Source organism: Paroedura picta, chromosome 2, assembly GCF_049243985.1.
Source record: "Paroedura picta isolate Pp20150507F chromosome 2, Ppicta_v3.0, whole genome shotgun sequence".
NCBI lineage: Eukaryota > Metazoa > Chordata > Lepidosauria > Squamata > Gekkonidae > Paroedura > Paroedura picta.
Window position 1 is genome coordinate 173,785,145 of NC_135370.1, and position 25,048 is coordinate 173,810,192.

Consider the following 25,048-nt stretch of genomic DNA (forward strand, 5'->3'; position numbering starts at 1 on the left):
ACTTCTCCGGATAAAAAGAAATAAAAATGACCACTCCATACATATAGGTAGACCAGTCTTTCCCAGCATCTTTAACATAGAGAAACCCCTCAAACATTCTTCGGGCTATGAGAAATCCCAGAAGTGGAGGATAGTGCAGAATATGGTTGGGAAGCACAGTGGTGGACACACCCACCCGGCCCCCCTCCCCATCCCACCCCCATCATTGGCCATTTGGGGAGGGCAGGTGGGTAGACATGGCCATATATGGCCATATCACCTGATACATGTTTAACAAATATTAAAAATATATACAAATTAATTAACTCCCACCCATTCAGGAAACCCTTCCAGAGCTGACAAGAAACCCCAGGGTTTCACAAGACCCTGGATGAGAAAGCCTGAGGTAGACAATAAGCTGTACCAGTGGATAGGTAATTTCCATTTCATTGTATATACTAGATTTAGAGCCCGTTGTATGTGTAAATACAACGGGGGCTAGAAAGGGTGGATTAGAGAGTGTCAGGGCTTGTAGTGTGTCTTCCTTCCTTTCTTTCTTCCTTTCTTTCTCTCTCTCTCCATTGTGTCTCTCTCTGTCTCTGCCTCTATCTATCTCTCTTCCTCTCTCTCTGTCTCTTTCTTCCTTCCTTCTATCCTTCTACCCACCCATCCATCCATGCCTTTATCTCCTTTCTCTCTCCCATCCATTCCTTTCTCTTCTGTCTTACTTTCTGTCCTTCTTCCTTTATTTATTCTATCCCTTTATCTCCCTTTCCTTCCTTCCTTCCTTCCTTCCTTTTCTCCTTTTTCCTTTTTCTCTCTCTCCTTTCTATAAAATCATATAGCTTATCACTTGGCAGCACTTACGTGTACACTCTTTTGTTCTTTTTTGTTGCTATATCACTACTTTGTTTTGATTTTTTAATTACATTTTTATCCTTTTATTTTAATCTTGTTCACAGTATGAACTGTTGCAAGCCACTTCAAGTACCTTTCAAGAGCACAGCCAATTAATATCCTAAAATAATTAACCCAGGCACTAGGAGGGAAAGTTCTTAAATTACCTCGGACAATGCGCTTCTGCCTTCTGCAGAGACTTTGAATACGGAGCCCAGGAGTTGCTCTTCACTTATCAGCTGCGTCCGGAAATGTTGCATCGTTTCTCCCTCAGTCTGATTGTCCATTCCAGGGGCTTTTTCCTTCGGCTGACGTCAAAATTTTATTCATTCATTCATTTATCATTCAATTTATATAATCATTTAATTTATATTGTAACAGAAGTAATGTAGCAAAGTTCTATGGAGAAGATGCTGCTAATCAGGGTTGGGCAAGTCGGCACCCGAAGCGGCCGGTCGCTCCCAACGAAGCCAGCACCGCGCCACGGGGGTGGGGAGGAGAGGCGAGGGCGTCAGCAGGCACACACATGCAGGCGCAAAGTTCCTAGAATCATAGAGTTGGAAGGGGCCATACAGGCCTTCTAGTCCATCCCCCTGCTCAACACAGGATCATAGAATCATAGAATCATAGAGTTGGAAGGGGCCATACAGGCCATCTAGTCCAACCCCCTGCTCAACGCAGGATTAGCCCAAAGCATCCTAAAGCATCCAAGAAAAGTGTGTATCCAACCTTTGCTTGAAGACTGCCAGTGAGGGGGAGCTCACCACCTCCTTAGGCAGCCTATTCCACTGCTGAACTACTCTGACTGTGAAAATTTTTATCCTGAGTTCCATTCCCCCGTGTGTGCGCCCGCCGGTGCTCCAACGCCCACGCCTCCCCCCTCCCCCACGACGCGGCACTGGCTACGTCAGGAGTGACCGGCTGCTTTGGGCACCGAAGCGCCCAACCCTACCATTATTCTGAGCAAAGCATGAGAACGAACAAAATTTGTCCTGTAAAATTTCTTCCCGAAACAATAAAGAATAATATCATTATTACTATTACTATTATTATTAATTTGATTTCTATGCTGCTGATCCGAGGCCGGCTAGCCCACAGCAGCTTACAACATAATTTAAACAGTAAAGACAGCAAAATCGGAAAAACAAAAAATTGAAGACCCCCTCCCACCTACCCTCTCAAGGCCCCCCACCCAAGCTACTAAGCCACTGCCATACGCGCCCAGGAAAACAGTAAATGGACAGGCTACTAGAGAACATCAGAGGAGGAGCCATATCTTCCCTACCCTGGCCTCAACCAAAGGCCTGGTGGAACAGCTCTGTGTTGCAGGTCCTGCAGAACATAATGAGTTCCGTCATGACCCTCTGCTCTTCTGGGAGGTCGTTCCACCTTGGCCCTAACTCATTCAAAAAGGCTTGGCCCTGGTCGAGGACAGGAAAACATCACGAGGGCCAGGGATTTCCAACCTATTTGTACACACAGAGCGCAAAGCCTAATGGGGGGCATAGGGGGTTAAAAGGTCCATCATAAAACACAAACCATGGCTGGTTGGGGAAAAGCCCTTTTACTGCGGATTGCATGCTCTGCATTAAAAAAAACACAACCCTGACTAGTCGAAGGAAGTCCTTTAACTGTGGCTGCTCATCCCATTGCCAAAAAACAGAGAGGAGATTGGGGGGAAGCCATGGTTGGCCTTCCTTTCAATGGAGCAGATCCAAGGATGTACCCCAGCCCCACAGCACTTACCGATCTTTCTTGACATTCAACAAGGCCTTCTTCCAAACTGCTGTGTTTAGTAGGGATGGGACTATCAGAAAGGACCAGTTTGTCCGTCTCTCTCATTTTATATTTCTGTTGAGTTTGTGCTTTATTGGAAAATCCATTGTTTTGTTTGACCGCATCGCCGTGGATATTCCTAGCCTCTTGCTCTGTCCATCTAAGTTCACTTTGGGACCATTTTTTGTATTTACACTGAGGTGTGTCCATCCCGTCCTGCAACAGGGAGTGCTTCTGCTTGACTGAGTCTACTAAAGCTACTATCTCCTGCAATGTACACTCCATTTGGCCAAGAGGATTTTGCTGGACCTGTCAATGAAAATCCAAACAAAAAAATAAAAATAGCAAGACATTAGAAGCTATTAAAGGGGTTTGATTCCACAAAATCTGTTCCACTTAATATTTCTGCTAAGGCCGAGGAGGAAGAGCTGGTCTCATGGCTTAGGTGCCACTCAGCGCTTAACACCCACTCAGGGCAGCTGTCGCGCCCCTGAGTGCCTCCTCCACCAACTGGCTTGCCTGTCTGTCTAGAGCCCAACCAATCGCCTTCCATCCCCCACCCCTGACCACCCCCTCCTCCTTCCACTTCCCTCCGAGGCTCGGAGGCTGCAGATCCCTCCCACATGAGAGCTGCCCCTGCTGGTGAGTTCCCTGCCCGGGGCCTCTAGCCTGCAACCTTTCCAGGTCCTGGAGAGGAGGGAGAGGACATCTGCAAAGTTCTTCCACCCCCCAATCTGGCGTCTGTCATATTCCTAATGCAACAGGCTTTGTCCCTAGTCCTTTATAACACTGGTCCCCAACCTTTTTATCACTGGGGACTGGTCAACGCTTGACAATTGTACTGAGGCCCGGGGGGGGGGTCTTTTGCCGAGGGACGTCGCCACTGCCTGAGCCCCTGCTCCACTTGCTTTCCCGACGAAACCCCTGACTTCCCGCTGCACAGTGTCACGCCGAGGGGGAGCCCCAGCCATGACGGCCGCTGGAGAGCACCAAAGGTGAGCCGGCGGCAGAGTGGCAGGGCAGCCCCCGAGGCAACAGCCAGGGAGGAGGATGAGGAGGAGCAGCAGCCCGGTAGCAACTGATCTACGGACCGGTCCCGGTCCCCAGTCCCCCGACCGGGGGTTAGAGACCACTGCTTTATAATACAGGAAGGGCATAAACAAACTCAATGTAATAAAAGCCATTTCTAACTACAGCGGAAAACTGAAGAGAGCTGTTTCATAAAAGCATTACAGTTTATATTGCGTTTTCTAATATTCAAAACTACTTTGATCCTGGTGACTGACTGAATGTAACAAGCGAGCTCTCCTGTAATCAGGTGGGGGGACGGTGCACAGGTATGTAGGGCGGTGAGTGGAAAGGGAGGCAGAAGGGAGGTGGGCAGGACTGGTGGTGGGCAGAGAAGAGGAAGGGGGCCAGGGCACTCTCCAACCAGGGCCACCCAAAACCTGGAACCAAACCCAGCTTCTCTTCTTCACCACATTTCCCTACTGACTTGTGAAAACTCGCGCAAGGACTTGTGTGGTGCCAGGCAGAGGTGTGAGAGAGGCAACGTTTCTCTTTGCGGCCCCCGAGTCCTAATTAAGCAGCCACCATATTCCAGGACGTATCCATCCCCAAACCCATCCGAAAAGCTTCTCCCGACCTGCTGTTGGTCCCTGCCAGAAGGCTCCAAGAGTTCCTCCTGCATAGCCCTCAAGCGCGTTGTGAGTTCTTCACAGCGCTGGTGCTCTTCATCGCAGCCTTCCAAGAGCTTTGCCATGTTCTGGAATTCAAGAAGTTTTGAAATATTAATGCACTTCGACACATAGGGAAGCATCCGCTGCAGGTCCTGGATGTTACAAAGGTTCAGAAAAATTGCATCAAAACTCCTCTGGAGTCTTCCCTGACCCAACAGTTCCTTTATATGGGAAAATGTAATGTTCTGCAATCACCGCTAGGCTGTGTTGAGGGCACAGGAAGTGGTGCTAGCTGTAAGCACAAATAGCTTAATGAGGGGACCGGATAAACATATGGAGCAGAGGTCCATGAGTGGGTATTAGATACAAGGTATATGGAAGGCTGTCTAGGGTCATGATGCTCTGTATTCTTGGTGCTTGAGGAGCAACGGTGGAAGGTTTCTGGAGTTCTGGCCCTGCTGGTGGAACTGACAATACATGGGTTTTGGCCACTGCGTGACACAGAGTGTTGGCCTGGATGGGCCATTGGCTTGATCACAACATGGCTTCTTTCATGTTCTTATGTTTGGGGCGGTGATGTTCTTGGGGACTTGGGGAGGCAACAGTGGGAGGGCTTCTGGAATTCTAGCCTTGATCCAACATGGCTTCTCTTATGTATTTATGATGGGCCTCCTGTGGGCCTCTGGGTTTTGGCCACTATGTGACACAGAATGTAGGACCGGCTGGGCCATTGGCCCAATCCAACATGGCTTCTCTTATGTTCTTATGGTGGACCTCCTGATGGCCCCTGGGTTGGCCACTGGGTGACACAGTGTTGGGCTGGATGGGCCATTGGCCTGATCCAACAGGGCTTCTCTTATTTTCCTATGGTGGCCCTCCTGACAGCACTTGAAATTTGGCCACTGTGTGACAGAGGGGTGGACCAGATGGGCCATTGGCCTGATCCAACAGGGCTTCTCTTATGTTCTTATGGTGGCCCTCCTGACGGCACTTGAGATTGGGCCAATGTGTGACACAGTGTGTTGGACTGGATGGGTCACTGCCAAGATCCAACACGGCTTCTCTTATGCTCTTATGTAAGTCAAGGGGTGGAGCATGAGACTCTCTGCCTTCTCCTCTACTCATAGTCATGGCACAGGGAATGTCCAAGTTTATTAACTTAGGTGTTTGCACCTCACTTTTCCCCCTAATGGGGCCCCACAGGGGCTTACATGAGAGAGATTGACTCAACGAGGAAAAAGGGGGCTTCAGTCTGAAGACTTAAGCAAAGCTGTTAACAATAGGACGTTCTGGAGGTCATTAATGTATAAGGTCACCACAAGAGGGAAGTGACGATGGCCCTTAGCACGCACCAAATGGCTCCCATTGTCCTCCCCTCTGCCATCTTGTCCTCACAAAAGAAACCTACAAGCCACATTAGGCCAAGATTGACTGGCCCAAGGTCCAATTCCAACCCAATGCCAGAGGGAGGACTTTCCCCATGGTACAAACCTGAAGCCGACTAAGGAGACTGCTGTGGAGACGTTTCAACTCCGTCGATGATTCTTCAGCAAAGGTACCTTCGGCACCATTCCCCAAGGACCTACTCCGGCTTTCTAATTCATTCAAAAAACTGCTTAAGCCTTCTGCTTCCTGTAGGAGTTCCATGAGCTGAGTCTGTATCTCCAGTGAGACAGGCTGCCCATCGAGACTTAATTCCTGGGTCTGCTCTCCCAGCTCCCATAGCACTGCTCCGATGTCTTCCTCTCTTTGCCTGTCTTGTTCCATTTGAGACTGGAGTTGCTCTTGAATGCTGGAAGGGGGAAGGAAGAAGCCAATACTGATTTAATATCTCATGTCTTTAAAGATGCAGAACACGTGCCCTCCGCAGGGCCCTTCAGTCTGTGGGTGAGAACTTGTCGGTGATCCCTGGACCGCAGCAGGTGAACTTGGCCTCAACCCGGGCCAGGGTCTTTTTGGTCCTGGCCCCGACCTGGTGGAATGAGCTCCCAGGAGAACTGAGGGTCCTGTTGGAGCTTTCCCAGTTCTACAGGGTCTGCAAGATGGAGCTCAGGTCTCTGGTTCAGGCCAGGGCAGTTGGATCTAGCCCCCCACCCCCAAATGGGCTAGAACATCAGCCTACTCCCTTTCTATCTGTTCCCCGAGGCACAGATTATTGGGAAGTCTGGGGTGCAGAGGGGGAAGGTTAGTTTTTGCCACCGGAAAAGGGTATTTTTCTATTCTGTTTTACTGGAGGTTGTATTGTGTTACCCACCACAATCCAGCCTGCTGGGGAGTGGCTACAAATGAAACAATAAAATAAATAAAGACAAAAAAGAATCCTGCAACAACTCAAAGGCTGACAGATGTATGGCGGGAAATGTTCTAGGGTTACGGGTGCCAATAGGTCTGGAAAAAGTTTTCCTGGCCCTTTGATAGAGATTTAAGGCACGAGAGGGGGTTAGCTGATACTTCTCCCAACGGAGACAAATAACATTCCAATAAGCCTCTATTAAGAAGGGAAAGCAGCATGGTTACTTGGAAGCTAAGCAAAGTCTTCACACTCTTGTGGATCCGAACACTCTTGTGGAGGGGAGCAGGCCATTTAGCCCTTCCTAAGTGGTCCCCCCCCCCCGTTTCTCCTGGGCGGTCCTCTCCCCACGGCTGGGAGAAAGGGGGTCACAAAATCATAGAGTTGGGAGGGGCCACACAGGCCATCTAGTCCAACCCCCTGCTCAACGCAGGATCAGCCCAGAGCATCCTAAAGCATCCAAGAAAAGTGTGTATCCAACCTTTGCTTGAAGACTGCCAGTGAGGGGGAGCTCACCACCTCCTTAGGCAGCCTGTTCCACTGCTGAACTACTCTGACTGTGAATTTTTTTTCCTGATATCTAGCCTATATCGTTGTACTTGTAGTTTAAATCCATCACTGCGCATCCTTTCCTCTGCAAACTGGCTGCTTTGGTTCAGGAAAATTCCAGCTCCAGTCAGTGTTTTCGGAGCTGCTCTGAAGCCTGGACTGGAATGTTTAGGTTCGTGTGCCTCCCAATTCCTTAGCCCAGCCTTTTTTCTACTTTTTTACCATTGAGAAACCCCTGAAACATTCATCAGGATTCAAGAAACCCCAGAAGTGGCGCAATCCTGCAGAATATGGTTGGGAAGCCGAGCTGTGGACACGCCCACCTGGAGCCCCTCCCCTCCCCACCTCCTCCAGGCCCATCCTTGGCCATTTGGGGAGGGGAAGGGCACATATTGGTCATATCACCGATAAATGTTTAACCAGTTTTCAAAATATACGAAAACTCAACTTCCACTCATTCAGAGGGCCGGCAAGAAACCCCCAGGTTTCATGACACCCTGGCTGAAAAAGTCTGACTTAACCTTTCCACATAAGGAAGGGAGAGAAGGGGGACAGATGGAGATGACCAAAGATGGAGAGCTAGATTTGAGTCCAGAAGCATCGTAAATACCAATAATATTTGGAGAGCCAAAGCTCCCGTTGTGAGATAGGACACAGAGAGACCATTTCCCTGCCTGCAGCTGCCTCTGCCACCCCAACAGGGAAATGGGCCTGGGGAGAAAGGTCGGAAAAAGAGGAGAGAAGAGGACCAGAGGCGAGATTTTTTTGAACTGTGATTACATCCCGATCTGGAGAAGTGCATGAGGTTGTTATGTTCAGCACCACACCTACACTTGAGCATTGAGCTCTGTTGAAGTTCACATTCCAAGATCTGACCTTTAGCACCATCAAGGATGTAAGAGCTGGACATCAAATGGCCTAAACCTATGGAAATTGGACTACAAAGGTGGCCGTATTTGGTTATACTTCAAGCGTCCTTGGAAGGTCTGTGCGTTACCTTAGACATTCCAGGGCCAGGTCAGTCACGTGTTCCCACTGATTTCGGATGCTGGAAATCATATGCTGAACAGCCAGTGCCTTGCTCCAGTCGCTGGTCTTCAATTGTGCCCAAAGATCTGCAACGTTTTGTATCTTCATGTCGCCTTCGTCTCTCAGCAGTATGATTTCCTGCAATGATAAGAAAACGCTTGAAGGTAAATTGATTTTGTGTGCCGATCCAGGGCCTATTCTGCATGCAATAGATAACGCAATTTCAATGCACTTTAGAAGTAGATTTTCCTATTCTGCACAGGAAAATCCAGCTACCAAAGCACATTGAAAGTGCATTATCCTATGTGTGCGGAATGGGCCCTGGTCAGCCCCAGACAAAAGTATCCCGATGCTTGCCATAAACATTTTCATGGAAAAGAGCAAGGACCATCCCTTTTGTTCTGCCACGCAATCAAGAAAGCTGAAGGGTGCAATGATAGGTCAGGAAAAGTGGCTAAATAGTAACTCGTTAAATGAATTCATAGAATCATAGAGTTGGAAGGGACCTCATAGGTCATCTAGTACAACCTCCTGCACTATGCAGGACACTCACAACCCTATCTCTCATCCGCCGTCACCTGCCACTCCCTTGAACCTTCACAGAATCAGCCTCTCCGTCAGATGGCTACCCAGCCTCTGTTTAAAAATCTCCAAAGATGGAGAACCCACCACCTCCCGAGAAAGCCTGTTCCACTGAGAAACCGCTCAACTGTCAGGAACTTCTTCCGAATGTTTAGATGGAATTTCTTTTGAATTAATTTCATCCTACTGGATCTGGTCCGTCCCTCCAGGGCAAGAGAGAACAACTCTGCTCCATCCCCTATATGGCAACCTTTTAAATACTTGGATGGTTATCAAATCCCCTCCCAGTCGTCTCCTCTCCAGGCTAAACAGACCAAGCTCCCCCAACCTTTCCTCATTCGTCTTGGTCTCCAAACCCCTCACCATCTTTGTTGCCCTCCTCTGGACACGCTCCAGTTTGTCTACATCCCTCTTCAACTGGGGTGCCCAAAACTGAACGCAAGACTCCAAGTGAGGCCGAACCAGAGCAGAGTTTTGGCTTGGTGGCAGGCAATGACAAATGACCTCTGTTTGTCTCGTGCCTTGAGCAGCTTTCTCAACCAGATTTTCGTGAAACCCTGGAGTTTCTTAACAGCCCTGGGAGGGTTTCCCAAGTGAGTGGGAGTTAATAAAGATAAAAGTAAAGGTATCCCCTGTGCAAGCACCGGGTCATGTCTGACCCTTGGGGTGACGCCAGTTTGGTGTAGTGGTTAGGAGTGCGGACTTCTAATCGGGCATGCCTGGTTCGATTCTGCACTCCCCCACATGCAGCCAGCTGGGTGGCCTTGGGCTCGCCACAGCACTGATAAAGCTGTTCTGAACGGGCAGTGATATCAGGGCTCTCTCAGCCTCACCCACCTCACAGGGTGTCTGTTGTGGGGAGAGGAATGGGAAGAAGACTGTAAGCCGCTTTGAGCCTCCTTCGGGTAGGGAAAAGCGGCATATAAGAACCAACTCTTCTTCTTCTTCTTCTTCTTCTTCTTCTTCTTCTTCTTCTTCTTCTTCTTCTTCTTCTTCTTCTTTTCTAGCGTTTTCATGGCAGACTCAATACCAGTATCAGTTTGCCAGTGCCTTCCCCAGTCATTACCATTTACCCCCCAGCAAGCTGGGTACTCATTTTACCGCCCTCGGAAGGATGGAAGGCTGAGTCGACCTTGAGCCGGCTGCTGGGATCGAACTCCCAGCCTCATGGGCAGACAGCTTCAGACTACATGTCTGCTGCCTTGCCCCTCTGTGCCACAAGAGGCTCTATCAATGTGGGAGTTAATATATTCATGTTCAACATTTATCGGGTGATATGAGCATATATGGTCATGTCGATGCCCCCCTCCCCCTTCCCGACATGGCCAACAATGGGCCTCGAAGGGGTGAACACAACCTGGTTTGTCAGACATCAAAGTGGAAAACTTTTATCAAAGGCCACTCCTTGCACAAAACAAGCCAATAGACCACATTTTCTTGATCAGCCACTTCTTCTCTTCTTTCCTCTTAGCGCACTGATAGCACCGCTCTCCCTTGATCCCAAGTGCCTTGAAGGACTGACTTCAATATTATGGGGAAATGAAAGCGGCCTGATTCAGATTCAAGGGGTGGTGGATTGCTAAGTGCTTCCTACGCTGCTTCTCTCTCTCGTTCCTCGCAAGCACAGGCCACGGCCTGTGGGCAGATTGTTTATTAAACCATCAGAGCGTTATGGCTGTACTGGAACAACTTCTTCAAAGGTGGGAAGATGAGCAGCTACACTACTAATATACACTCATCCGTTGCTGTAGGTTTTTATCTCGCTCTCACTGCATTGTATTTCTCTTTATGTCATACTATTTTCTTGCATTGTTTAACAGGTTATGTGTAATATCTATGCTTTGTTTCAGATTTCGGGCATCCTAGTCCTGTTACATCATCTGTTGTCAGCCTTTCTCAACTTTTTCACCATGGAGAAACCCCTGAAACATTCTGCAGGATTCGAGAAACACCAGAAGTGGCACCATCGTGCAGAATACGGCTGGGAAGCAGAGTTGTGGACACGCCCACCTGGGGCCCCTCCCCTTCCCACCCCCTTCTGGCCTATCAATGGTCATTTGGGGAGGAGGGTAGGTGTGTCAACATGATCAGATATGGCCATGTTGTTGTTGCGAAGTCGTGTCCGACCCATCGCAACCCCCTGGACAATGATCCTCCAGGCCTTCCTGTCCTCTACCATTCCCCAGAGTCCATTTAAGTTTGCACCGACTGCTTCAGTGACTCCATCCAGCCACCTCATTCTCTGTCGTCCCCTTCTTCTTTTGCCCTCGATTGCTCCCAGCATTAGGCTCTTCTCCAGGGAGTCCTTCCTTCTCATGAGGTGGCCAAAGTATTTGAGTTTCATCTTCAGGATCTGGCCTTCTATGGAGCAGTCAGGGCTGATCTCCTCTAGGACTGACCGGTTTTGCAGTCCAAGGGACTCCACCTGGTTTGTGCCCATCCCTGGCTAAAACCTATGCATGGGAAGACCTTGTATGAGGAAGAGCTCATAATAATTGTAATGATAAATCTCAGTGACAAATCCGACTGGCCTTTTTGGTCCTGGCTCCCGCCTGGTGGAATGGGCTGTGAACTGAGACCCTGGGACCGGATGGTGCTAGTGAAGTTCTTGCAGGGCCTGTAAAATGATGGAGCTCTTCCACCAAGATTGAGACCAGGAAAAAAAAAGAGAAAACTACCGGCCTTCATATGCCTCACCCAATTCTTGATGTAGTGTTTAGGACCAGCAGCTTCTAAACTGGCAAGCCAGGTTCGATTTCCCGCTTCTCCACATGCAGCTGGCTGGGTAACCTTGGGCTAGTCACAGCACTGATAAAACTGTTCTGACTGAACAGTAATATCAGGGCTCTCTAAGCCTCACCTCCCTCACAGGGTTTCTATTGTGGAGAGAGGAAAGGGAAGGCGAATGTAAGCCGCTTTGAGACTCCTTCAGGTAGAGAAAACCGGCGTATAAGAACCAAATCTTCTTCTTCAGTAATATCAGGGCTCTCTCAGCCTCCCCTCCCTCACGGGGTGTCTGTTGTGGGGAGAGGAAAAGGAAAGCGACTGTAAGCTGCTTTGAGACTCTTTCAGGTAGAGAAAAGCAGCATATAAGAACCAACTCTTCTTCTTCTTCAGTAATCTCAGGGCTCTCTCAGCCTCACCTCTCTCACAGGGTATCTGTTATGGAGAGGGGAAAAGAAGGCGACTGTAAGCCGCTTTGAGACTCCTTCCGGTAGAGAAAAGCAGCATATAAGAACCAACACTTTTACTATTGGTTACTTCTCACCCAGAGAGACCTCCCACCGTAGGTTTTTGGAATAACTCTTTATAGAAATGTCAGTGGAGCAGTGAAGGAAGGAAACAAAGGTGGACATTTTTTAATTGCTACGTTTTAATGATGTTTTTAGCCGATGTTATCATTAGATATACTGTAAAACACACCTAGACTGTTCACAGGGAGGTGCAGCCTAAAAATCAAAGTATAACAAAAAAAAAAGGACTATAAATGGCACAAATAATTTCATAAATAAATAAAGGTAAATGTTCTGTTACCTTTATCTGGCTTAATTTTTCTTCCAACGGCATCTGGACGTCTTCATACCTCAGCTGAGAGATTGACTTGTTCACTCTTTCCACCCACAAGAACGTGCTCTGGGCAAGTTCATCAAAGTTCTTTTCTTCCGCAGAAAGTGCCTGATAAACACCAAGGTTTTTACGGACGTAGCTGAGCAACGTCTTGTAGCGGTCCACCAGCTCGGTGGATTCCAGCACCACTTCGTCGCCTGAGAATCCAGACTGCCTCAAAGAACTTGCCAGCCAGGCTAAAGAATCAAATGACTCTCTGAGGAAGAAACAAAGAATAAATACGCTTCACGGGATCTGAACACAATGGAAAAATGAGCCAATGAGAACAAGATGCAATTGAATAAAGATAAGTGCAAAGTTCTGCATCTGGGTCAGAAAAGTGAAAAGCATGCCTACTGGATGGGGGATGCGCTTCTAGGTAACACTGTGTGTGAACGAGACCTTGGGGTACTAGTGGATTGTAAACAAAACATGAGCAGGCAGTGTGATGCAGCGGTAAAAAAGGCAAATGCCATTTTGGGCTGTATCAACAGGGGCATCACATCAAAATCACAAGAGGTCATAGTCCCATTGTATACGGCACTGGTCAGACCACACCTGGAGTACTGTGTGCAGTTCTGGAGGCCTCACTTCAAGAAGGACGTAGATAAAATTGAAAGGGTACAGAGGAGAGCGACGATGATGATCTGGGGTCAAGGGATCAAGTCCTATGAAGATAGGTTGAGGGACTTGGGAATGTTCAGCCTGGAGAAAAGGAGGTTGAGAGGGGACATGACAGCCCTCTCTAAGTATTTGAAAGGTTGTCACTTGGAGGAGGGCAGGATGCTGTTCCTGTTGGCTGCAGAGGAGAGGACACGCAGTAATGGGTTTAAACTACAATGATATAGGCTAGATATCAGGAAAAAAATTTTCACAGTCAGAGTAGTTCAGCAGTGGAATAGGCTGCCTAAGAAGGTGGTGAGCTCCCCCTCACTGGCAGTCCTCAAGCATAGGTTGGATACACACTTTTCTTGTATGCTTTAGGATGCTTAGGGCTGATCCTGCGTTGAACAGGGAGTTGGACTAGATGACCTGTATGGCCCCTTCCAACTCTATGATTCTATGATTCTGTGATTCACGATCATATTATTTATGCCTTTGCCAAGTCAGTGAGGGCATGGTCTATGGCTCTGCTTTGGTTTCCCCTGTCTCCTGAGATTAGATGGGGGCCAATCGGGAAAAGAATTTCTCAGTCGTGGCATCAAACTCCTGGAATTTTCTCCACCGGAGACTTGTCTGTCTCCTTCTTTTGCCATCTTCCATCCGGAGGTGAAGACTGTTTTTTTTTTAATCCGGCTTTCCCTGAGTGATTCTTGCTTTCTGCCCAATGTGTTAATTGTTTATATGATTTTGCATGAAACTCTGGTTTTGACTGTTTTAATTAAATGTCAGTAAAGGTTGTTGTCATTTTTGTTGTTGTAACTGTTTTAATGACATGTTTTGTGCCGCTTTTAATGTTTTTTAAAGATGTATGTTTTTAAGTTTGTTAGCCACCCTTGTGGCCCTTTACGAGGGTAGAAAGGCAGGGGATACATTTTCTAAATAACTAAGTAAACTCTACGGCAGAATGTCTCAATTGTTAAAGCTCTCGGTCGAGTGGCTGTATTCATCTGTTCTAAACACTCATCAGCTCTCTACATTTCTGGACTCCGTGGAGCGTTTAACCTTCCCGCTACCCTGGTCCTCTTATAGGTTCTGCCTGTCTCTGCGATAAACAAGCTTCAGTGAAAATTTCTTTAATCTATGCGGAAATTACCATTTCAAATACTCAACCACCCAATAAGGAGTTTCAATAACCTACCATATTTTTATCCTACTCTTCCACCAAGGATCTGAGATGGCTCTCCTCTCATCCATTTCATTTTCATAACAATGCAGGGAGGTAGAATTTATGGCCCTGGACCCACGTACCTAAAGGCCTTGGACCCACACCCCACCGTGGTGGGGTGGTTAAGAGCGGCAACTTTCTAATCTGGCAAGCCGGGTTGGATTCCCCATTTCTCCACACGCAGCCAACTTGGTAACTTTGGGTTTGTCACAGACTTGATAATGCTGTTCTCACTGAGCAGTCCTGTCAGAGCTTTATCAGCCTTCCCTACATCACAGGGAGTCTGTTGTGGGGAGAGGAGGGGAAGGTGATTGTAAGCCGCTTTGAGACTCCTTCAGGTAGAGAAAAGCGGCATATAAGAACCAACTCTTCTTCTTCTTCAGTAATCTCAGGGCTCTCTCAGCCTCTCCTCCCTCACAGGGTGTCTGTTGTGGGTAAAGGAAAGGGAAGGTGATTGTAAGCCACTTTGAGACTCCTTCAGGTAGAGAAAAGCGGCATATAAGAACCAAGTCTTCTTCTTCAGTAATATCAGGGCTCTTTCAGCCTCACCTTCATCACAAGGTGTCTGTTGTGGGGAGAAGAAAGTGAAAAACAGGGCTTAAAAACCAACTTTTCTTCTTCTTCCCTGTGTGCCGGCTATGGTCTTCAGTTTGCCACATTCAAGGTGTTCCTTCAGTAAAGGCAGCCCACCAGACATCAACAAAAGTCTGTGCTTATTCTGTGGTTCTTGCCAATTTCTGGAACAAACTCCAATTAGGCGAATGGGAGAGGTGTCCTTGGAAACTTTTAGAAGGCTCTGTAAGTCTATTTTATTTACCAAAGATTTTAATTGAAGGGGGAGTTGAAGGAAATTTATTATTTTGGGGGTGGGGAGAACAAGAGCAATTTACTTATTGACAAAACCTGTACCTCCATTTTCTACACACACACACACACCCCTGCATCAGGACCATCAAGTTGGCTAACAGTTAAAACCAACATTATGAAAACATTTCATGAAACCAATTAAAACCAAAACAAAAATCCGTATTGAAAATCATAGAAAAACAGTACATTAAAATATTGGTCAAGAAGGCAGAATCACTGGGGAAACGGTCGACAAAACAAAGAACTTTTCACCTGCTGGCACAGGACAGTGAGAGGAGGAGTCAGATAAATATACCTGGGGAGATATTTGTATAATTTTGTGCCCGGGAGAGGGGTTTTCCAACTGGTTCCCAAATTCATCTCAGCCCCGGCTCTCATTAGATTAGATTAGATCAAGTGCCCCACCCTGAACAAGGAGTGATTACAAGAAAGTATGGTCACCATCCTGATTGTTGTTTTAATGGGGATTTTATTGGGGTTTTATTGTTTTAAAATTTTAGGTGTAAACCGCCGTGAGGCTATGGCAAGCGGCGGTATAGAAATCGAATGAATGAATGAATGAATGAATGAATGAATGAATGAATGAATGAATGAATGAACGAACGAACGAATGAATGAATGAAATAAGGCTAAAGAGATCAGTTCCCCTGCTGAAAATGGCTGCCCTGGAGGGTGACACTGGTGGCATTATACCCTGCTGAGGTCCTTCTCCTTCGTAACCCATATCTTCCCCAGGCTCTACCCAAATCTCCAGGAATTTTCCAACAAGAACGGGCAACCCTAAGACCACACAATGAGCTTCATGGCAAAATAAAAATCTGAACTTGGATCTCCACCTGTTCCATGGACATAAAGGGGGGAAATCAACTACTACACTTACACTGGAACTGTCTCCAAAGCAGAATATAAAGTGCATCTGTAACAAAAACAGGATACCTCTGTTTTAGCAGAATGTGGTAAACATGTTCAAGTTCTCCGTTTTCCTTTTGGTACCCTTGCCGTTTCTTTTCCTGGAGACTCAGCCATCCTTCTAGAACACTGAGATCTTTTTCTAGCCTAAACAGCATGACGCAAACAGAGAGGCAATATTTTAATGAGCATTATTAGACAGTTGCAAAAATCCCTGGCAAATCTTCAGCAACACTCTTTGTCACACAATGGCCCAAACCCAGGGGCCATCAGCCGGTTCACCAGTGGGGCCAGAAGCCCTCCCACTGTTGCCCTCCAAGGACCAAGAATACAGAACATCACTGCCTGAGACCGAATGTTCCATCTAGACCAGTGGTTCTCAACCTGGGGGTTGGGACCCCTTTGGGGTCAAGATCGGCATGGGGGGGACAAGAGGCAGAAGTGAACTGAGATATCCCGGAAAAAAACCCAATTTATATACAATCATGAACAATGGATCTTCACGCCATTGGCCAGTTTTGGTTACATTTCTGTGAAACAAAGAACCCTAGCATAGTTTTATGGTTGGGGGTCACCACAACATGAGGAACTATATAAGGAAGGTTGAGAACCACTGATCTAGATTTTGGGGCTAATGGCCACTGGAGGACCCCTGCTCCATGTGGTACACTGGTTCCTATGAGAAGATATCCTCTGGATATGTGGGTACTGTCACTGTTCACCTCTGGCTCATACCATGGCTGTCTTGACCAAAGTCCCAAGATCCTCTTGGGGCTGTCAAAAGGTTTCCTTCCTTACTTTGACCCCCTCCCTAGTTCTCAGGTTCAATGTAGCCATTTGTAGTCTTCTCAATAGACTACTGAGTTTTCACCTCTATGGGATCATTGCCTATGGCAGGGCTAGTCAACCCGTGGTCCTCCAAATGTTCATGGACTACAATTCCCATGAGCTCCTGCCAGCAAACGCTGGCAGGGGCTCATGGGGATTGTAGTCCATGAACATCTGGAGGACCACGGGTTGACTACCCCTGGCCTATGGAACATGACAGGTACTAGATCACAAAAGGCTTCTCACCTGGCAAACTGCTGCAAAGAAGCTTGGAGCTCTTTTTCTCGCACCTGACATCTGGAAGTCATTCTTTGTACCTCTGCTTCTTGGTCCCTCACCCAGCTCCTCAACTGATTGACGGTGGCTTTGGGCAGGTAGTTCTTCACCTGGCTCAGGAGATTTTTCACCTTGCAGATGTCATCGTCTTTGCCTTCAAAAGTTAAGAAGCTCTGGACAAAACCCACAAATGGCCGTGTATCAATGGTGCGTCTAAACTTAGTGCAGTGATTGAAAGGGGAGCAATTCAAGGCATGAGAGGGCAGAACAGTTCAGAACAGCTAAAGCTGTCCCCAGAATGCAGATCAAAAATGGAGAGAAGAAATGGCAACCGCCCCCCCCCCTCCCAGGTCTGCAGAAAACTGTTTTTTTTTAAAGAGGGGATAAAATTAAATAAACAAAATAAATTGTAAGATGCCAATATCTATCAAGATTACATCACAAGATGGTGGGAAACCCTGATCTATCATCTTGTTCTTTCAACTGGAGATACCGTGGATTGAACCTGTGACTTTCTGCATGCAAACCAGATGCTTGACCTCAGAGTCACAGCTCTTTTCGTTTCAGACATTTGAGGACCACTGCTCTAGACCGCTGGCCTTACCCTCAGTAGTTGAAGCTTCTCTTTTAATAGCTCTTTAGTTTCCAAGGGATCAAAGCATTCCTTCAGAGACATCCATGTCTCACTGAACCAGTCATTAAAATCCTTACACAGATCTGCAAAAAAGACAGATTTTGACACAAGATTTTTGGACAGAGGAAGAGCATCCCTTAACTCTGCAATAAACAGGGACACCAACTTTTAAAAGAGAGCGGGAGAGAGCTGATAAGTAACAAAAACAAAAGACAGAAATGATTTCCGCTTGGAAGTTCAGATCACTGCACAGTTGAGATGACCCAATAGAGATTAATTTTAAAAGTTGCCTAATGTTTAAACTGACAGGTTGTGAAGAGCCGCTGAACGCAGATATGCAAAGTCTAGCTACTGCTGATATTTCTACTTACAGTTCAAGAGACTGGAAAAATGGTCCTGGAAAATGTGCTTCTTTGAATTAAATAAATCCGTGACGCTTTGAAGCTGCTTGTTTAATTCAATCACGTCCGGGTTCAAACAATCTGTCTTTTGCTGGAGCGATGTGACATGGTGCTTTTGCTGAAGAATCCTTTGATGCAGTTCCTATTTTTTTTTAAAAAAATGAATACATATCAATATAAAATTAATATATATTATTAATTATTATTATTATTACTTGTTGTTGTTATGTGCGAAGTCGTGTCCGACCCATCGCGACCCCATGGACAATGATCCTCCAGGCCTTCCTGTCCTCTACCATTCCCCGGAGTCCATTTAAGTTTGCACCGACTGCTTCAGTGACTCCATCCAGCCACCTCATTCTCTGTCGTCCCCTTCTTCTTTTGCCCTCGATCGCTCCCAGCATTAGGCTCTTCTCCAGGGAGTCCATCCTTCTCATGAGGTGGCCAAAGTGTTTGAGCTTCATCTTCAGGATCTGGCCTTCTAAGGAGCAGGCAGGGCTGATCTCCTCTAGGACTGACCGGTTTGTTCGCCTTGCAGTCCAAGGGACTCGCAAGAGTCTTCTCCAGCACCAGAGTTCAAAAGCCTCAATTCTTTGACGCTCGGCCTTCCTTATGGTCCAACTTTCGCAGCCATACATTGCAACTGGGAAGACCATAGCCTTGACTAAACGCACTTTTGTTGGCATTATTATTACTACTAATGTTCAAATAAGTAGGGATAAACATAAATTAGGAATATTTGTTTCGGTTCGTGGTACATGTGTCCCATTCACGAGCCCCAAAAGATGGGCTCAAACCCACTTATGAACTAAAGTTCATAACAAATTTTGGCTTCCATTTCCCAGGAAAAGTCTTTTCTGCAGAAAGATTTACACTGTCATTTACAGGGTGTTATTTCTGCAGAAAGGATCTTCCTAGGAAAGGAAAGCCCGTCACAAAGCAGCCGAAATGTGTCATGAACTTTAGTTCGTATGTCGGTCCATGCCCATCCCAAGACCACATCTTTTTATGGTCACATAAAGTGAGCTGAGAGAACCATGACTGGCTCAAGGTCACCCAGCAGGCTTCGTGCCGAGGGGCAGGGAATCAAACCTGGCTCTTCAGATTAGAGGCCATCGCTCTTAACCATGCAGGGATTATGGTAAGGAAGGCTTGTAACCCCATGACCCACTCCCAGCCCCTTAACCATGGCTATACATCTGCACCAGCCGGCCTGTATTAGCTTTAACAAGGCATTGAGGGTGGCCAATGGGGAACAAAATGCCATTGACAAGAACAGAGGTTTTCTTTCCCCCACCGGCTTGCCGTACCTCCAATTTAGTAAAGATCTCCAAAGTGTTAGACGGGGACAAAGCTTTCAGAAGCGATTCAGTCATTCCAATTTGCGTCTTGGCCAGGTCAAGATCCCCTTTTAGCTCAGCCGTACTGCCGTCGAGTTCAGCGGGAATTGACTTGTTTGGTAAGTGCTTTCTTATTAGCTCCATCTTGTTGGAAAGAGAAGATTTGATGACCTGGAAGAGCGAAGCACAGAGGCAGGGGTCAGTTGTCCCGGCTGCTTATTTCCTTACGCTAACTTCACAAAATGAAATTTAGGAGGACTTCTAGCTTTTTGTATTTCTTTCCTTCCTGGAATTGCAGTTTCTTTCTGGTTCTGAGGGTCTATTTCACACATTGCATTTCAACTCTCTTGAGGGTGAAACTAGACATTCTAGGAGACAAAGAGCATCTGCTGTAAGTGGGGTCCGTACACCTAAGAAGGGACATGATAGAGGTCTATAATATTAGGTGCAGAGTGGAGAGAGTTGACTGCTTTTTTCTTCCCCTCCAAAAGAACTCAAACCCAGGGGCCTCTGATTAAGTTAGTGGGCAGTAGATTCAGGATGGACAAAAGGAAATACTTCTCTCTCTCTCTCTCTCTCTCTCTCATTCTCTCCCCCCCTTAATTGCCCTCCATTCAGCTACATCCCCCCTTAATTGCCCTCCCCTCAGCTACATCCCCCCTTAATTGCCCTCCCCTCAGCTCCATCCCCCCTTAATTGCCCTCCCCTCAGCTACATCCCCCCTTAATTGCCCTCCCCTCAGCTACATCCCCCCTTAATTGCCCTCCCCTCAGCTACATCCCCCCTTAATTGCCCTCCCCTCAGCTGCATCCCCCCTTAATTGCCCTCCCCTCAGCTACATCCCCCCTTAATTGCCCTCCCCTCAGCTACATCCCCCCCTTAATTGCCCTCCCCTCAGCTACACAGCAATTGTGGCCACCCTTAAGGATAACACATATTAATCTCTGAACATTCTAAACTAAATCTAAAGCCCTATTTTATTAGGGTGTTTCCTACTTCTTCACACACACAAGCTGAGAGAGAAGTTGTGAGTTTCCTGCATTCTGCAGGGGGTTGGGCTAGATGACACTGGAGGTCCCTTCCAACTCTATGATGCTATGATTACGGGGCTGTTTCCTGGACTTTAATGATAGCAGAAGGCATCCCAACGTTTCAAATAAGTCACAACCATTGCTGGTCATGTTGCCTTCCCACCTGCAGTTCCAGCAGTGGCTCGGTGCTGTTGAGGAGATCTTGTATTTCGTCTACTTTTCTGTCAAATTCCTCTATGCTTTTTTCTTGGTACTGTAGGCCGGCCTAAGACGAAAGAGGAAGAAAGTATATGAGGCCCAGATCAGATTCTGTGAAGGTTCAAGGGGGTGGGAGGTGACAGTGGATGAGCGATAGGGTTGGGAGTGTCCTGCACAGTGCAGGGGGTTGGACTAGATGACCCAGGAGGTCCCTTCCAACTCTGTTATTCCATGATTCTAAATTCTGATTAAACATCCGGAAGAAGTTCCTGACAGTTAGAGCGGTTCCTCAGTGGAACAGGTTTCCTCGGGAGGTGGTGGGTTCTCCATCTTTGGAGATTTTTAAACAGAGGCTGGAGAGCCATCTGACGGAGAGGCTGATCCTATGAAGGCTCAAGGGGGTGGCAGGTGACAGTGGATGAGCAATAGGGTTGTGAGTGTCCTGCATAGTGCAAGGGATTGGACTAGATCAGGGGTAGTCAACCTGTGGTCCTCCAGATGTTCATGGACTACAATTCCCATGAGCCCCTGCAAGCATTTGTAGTCCATGAACATCTGGAGGACTACAGGTTGACTAACCCTGGACTAGATGACCCAGGAGATCCCTTCCAACTCTATTATTCTATGAAAACTATTTCTCCAACGAGTCCAGAACAATCTGGGGGGGGGGGGCTCACAAAGTCCTGCAGGAGGCATTTCATTGACCCACTCCACCAGTAATTCCTTGTTCCCTTCCCTGAATGCTCACTCGGCAACTTGGCTTTCCCTTCCTTTCTTACTCTTTCCCACCCACCAACCGATCACCCAACCTACCTTCATCCCTCCCTGGCCATCTTCAGTTTTCCCTTTATCCTCATCTCTGGTAGCTCTCCTTGGGATAACTGGACCATGTGCTAGCTACTGGGTCAGGCCCATTTGCCCAGTGGAGACCCCCCCCAAGGAATCCTGAGGGGCACATTAGGAGGTGAATTTCCTCAAGGCCTGGAATTCTGGTTTTTTGAGGGGCAGGGGGCCATCCGAGCCTTGGGGCCATTGTGGGAGGGCAGGAAGTTGTGAATTCGCTTCAGAGGAACACTGCTACTCCCCTGACCTCTTAACAACACTTTCTCCTATGTGATCGTCATTAGACAAGAAAGGGTTTCTATTAAGTTGGACAGTTTTGTATCTTTGTGCCTTGCAATTGTAGTTGTGAGGCTAACATAGTTGGGGCAACAGACAAATACAAAACCTTGAATGGCGTTACAAAATTGAAGGATAAAACAAGAATAAAACACAGTGTTAAACCAGGTTTGCAAAACAAAAAGAGTTACAGACAATCCTGCATGTTACCTCAGGATGGCATATGGAGGTAACATTGCATAGAGAAAGGCATTTTTGGAGAGAGTTAAGGGCTAATGAGATACATAAAAAATGAGCTCCCAAATATCCGTTATTCCCCAAGGCCAAATAAGAAGGGTTTGGAGACCAAGACGTATGAAGAAAGGTTGGGGGAGCTCGGTCTGTTTAGCCTGGAGAGGAGACGACTGAGAGGGGATCTGTTAACCATCTTCAAGCATTTAAAAGGCTGCCATGCAGAGGATGGAGCAGAGTTGTTCTTTCTTGCCCTGGAGGGACGGACCAGAACTAATGGGATGAAATTAATGCAAAAGAAATTCTAAGTGGAACAGGCTTCCTCAGGAGGTGGTGGGTTCTCCATCTTTGGAGATTTTTAAACAGAGGCTGGAGAGCCATCTGACGGAGAGGCCGATTCTGTGAAGGCTCAAGGGGGTGGCAAGTGACACTGGATGAGCAATAGGCTTGGGACTGTCCTGCATAGTGCAGGGGGTTGGACTAGATGACCCAGGAGGCCCCTTCCAACTCTATGATTCTATGATTTTAAGAACATCACCATTAGCAAGTTCAAGGATGTCTGTCCAGTAATTTTCTCTGCTAGGACAGCAAAAGAAGAAGAGTTGGTTTTTTATGCCCCGCGTTTCACTGCCCAAAGGAGTCTCAAAGCGGCTTACGATCTCCTTTCCCTTCCACTCCCCACAACAGAGGTTGGTGGGGCTGAGAGAGCTCTGACAGAACTGCTCTATGAGAACAGCTCTAAGAGGACTGTGACTAGACCAAGGTCAGCCAGACAGCTGTATGTAGAGAAGTGGGGAATCAAACGTGACTCTCCAGATTAGAGGTCACCGCTCTTAACCACGACCCCACGCTGGCTCTCAGGGAGTATTTCATCTGGAGGGAAGAGCTGGGAAGGTCATACGTTTAAGATGCCTACGAATGAAGCCCCATTTTCTAATTGGAGGCAAATTCTTTCTGCGGAAGCAAGCAGTCTCTCCCAGATTCAGGAATGTAGCCTCCAGTAATTAAGTAGGCCATTGCAGGATGCTAATTCTGTTTGGGTAACTTGCTATTGTAAGACTTCTGCAACTTGGCCAGACTTTTCCTCGGGAGAGGCTGCTAGGGAAGGGAACGAGGGAAAGCCGAAAGCTAACATGTTACGAATGTCACACTGCACTACAACCTGGGAGACTCAAGTCTGAAACGCCACTTGGCCCTGGAATCCTGCTCGATGACCTTGGGCTAACCCAAGAGCGGTCACGCTGTGGCTCTCCAGATGTCCGTGGACTACAACTCCCATGAGCGCCTGCCAGCACTGGCAGGGGCTCATGGGAGTTGTAGTCCATGGACATCTGGAGAGCCACTCAGCCATGGAATCCTGCTGGATGACCTTGGGCTAGCCTGTGGCTCTCCAGATGTCCATGGACTACAATTCCCATGAGACTCTGCGAGCGCTGGCATCTGAATAGCCACTCGGTCGTGGAATCCTACACCACGTTGGTTCTGAACCAATCCTTGTGATTTGGGCCTCATGCAAACCCAAGTGACTGTTAGCCAGGCTGAGCCCACAGAACTGTGCTTCATGGGAGAGGGCGAGTCAGCCTCCACCTAAGACGGGTGAATTATTCCCCCGCCCCCTCAGACAGGAGATTTCGTGGCTTTGGATAAGAGCATCAGATTAGCCAGTCTTTTATTTGGTTTTTAGTTAAGGCTTGGGCCGGCTTAGGGAAGAAAGCTCATTTTAGTGCGACAAATCAGTGTCCCGTGAAGGGCCCGACATTCCTAAGTCATCTGTACAGGTTCTGGGTGCGAAATCAGCAGCCTTGAACCTGCTGCAGCAACCATGTCTGGAGAAAGCAAGATCCAATCTCCCTGAGGGTCCAGCCGAAGGTTCAGCTTCGTAACCTTAAACCACATTGGGAAAGCTTGCAATCTACGGGAGTCAAGTTGAAAAGCAGCTCATTTTATTGTACTGAAACATTTCCACCTAAGATCCCCGCTAAATTATTTATTTTCTATTACTTTCGGTTTCTATGCCGTTCACCTCCATCAATACCTTCTCTGTCTGGTGATTTCTACTTACCTCACAAGTCATCACTATCTTGGTCCACCGTGTTCCCAAACAAGGTCTCGTTAGGAGCACATAGCTTGGTGAAATGGTTAATGAAATGGTGAAAGAGCGGCAGCTTCTACTCTGGAGAGCTGGGTTTGATTCCCTGCTCCTCCACATGCAGCCTTGGGCTAGTCACAGTCAGGAGAGGTTTGAGGATTTGTGGGGCCCATAAAACCAGGGCACATTTACAGATTCGCTGGGCCCTACCTGGTGGAATGAGCTCCCGGGTGATCTGCGGGCCCTGCGGGATTTGTCAGCTTTCCGCAGGGCCTGTAAAACGGAGCTCTTCCACCAGGTCTATGGTTGAGGCTGGGGTCAGCGAATCAGGGACATCGCTCCCCACCTAGGAGTTGGAGTGTACGCTACTCCCCTATCCTTTCCTCTTCACCTCTTAATAATTGGGGGAGGGATGGGATTTTTAGCCGCCATGTTAGTAGATTGATATTTTAATGGGAATTTTAATGGGATTAGTTGTTGTGACCCGCCTCGAGCCTATCGGGAGAGGCGGGAAATAAATCTAATAATAATAATAATAATAATAATAATAATAATAATAATAATAATAATAATAATAAAAATAATAATAAAAAGAGTAAAATTGCTGTGGGAGTAGCCACACAGGGAGTGGAGGGTCCCCCATGTGGAAAGGGGTGTCACTCTGAGTGGCCTTAGAGAGGGGAAAGGAGGGAGGAAAGAGGCTACAGTCCTGATCCGTGGGGAGGAGGCACCTTGTAGGGACCCTGGAAGCACGGGGCCCATAGCATATGCTACATGGATATACTAGCCCTGGTCACAGTTCTGTTAGAGCTGTTTTTGCAGAACAGTTCTGTCAGAGCTCACTAAGCCCCACCTACCTCACAGGGTGTCTGTTGTTGAGAGAGGAAGGGAAAGGGATTGTAAGCCGCTT

The 25,048-nt window shown here is 47.5% G+C and overlaps 1 protein-coding gene across 4 annotated transcripts in view; it reads right to left on the reverse strand.

Annotated features, from left to right (window-relative positions):
* The window catches only part of SYNE2 (spectrin repeat containing nuclear envelope protein 2), a 293,618-nt gene that overhangs the window by 177,291 nt on the left and 91,279 nt on the right, over positions 1-25,048 (reverse strand). For all 4 annotated transcript variants that reach the window (XM_077323895.1, XM_077323896.1, XM_077323893.1 and 1 more), the window contains 12 exons: positions 20,665-20,766; positions 19,441-19,641; positions 18,101-18,272; positions 17,700-17,812; positions 17,066-17,268; positions 16,019-16,138; positions 12,316-12,604; positions 8,168-8,337; positions 5,823-6,123; positions 4,298-4,417; positions 2,623-2,961; positions 1,044-1,184 (listed from right to left, as the gene is read on the reverse strand). In XM_077323895.1, coding sequence (XP_077180010.1) covers positions 1,044-1,184; positions 2,623-2,961; positions 4,298-4,417; positions 5,823-6,123; positions 8,168-8,337; positions 12,316-12,604; positions 16,019-16,138; positions 17,066-17,268; positions 17,700-17,812; positions 18,101-18,272; positions 19,441-19,641; positions 20,665-20,766 — 2,271 coding nt within the window. The remainder of the gene's footprint in view (positions 1-1,043; positions 1,185-2,622; positions 2,962-4,297; positions 4,418-5,822; positions 6,124-8,167; positions 8,338-12,315; positions 12,605-16,018; positions 16,139-17,065; positions 17,269-17,699; positions 17,813-18,100; positions 18,273-19,440; positions 19,642-20,664; positions 20,767-25,048) is intronic.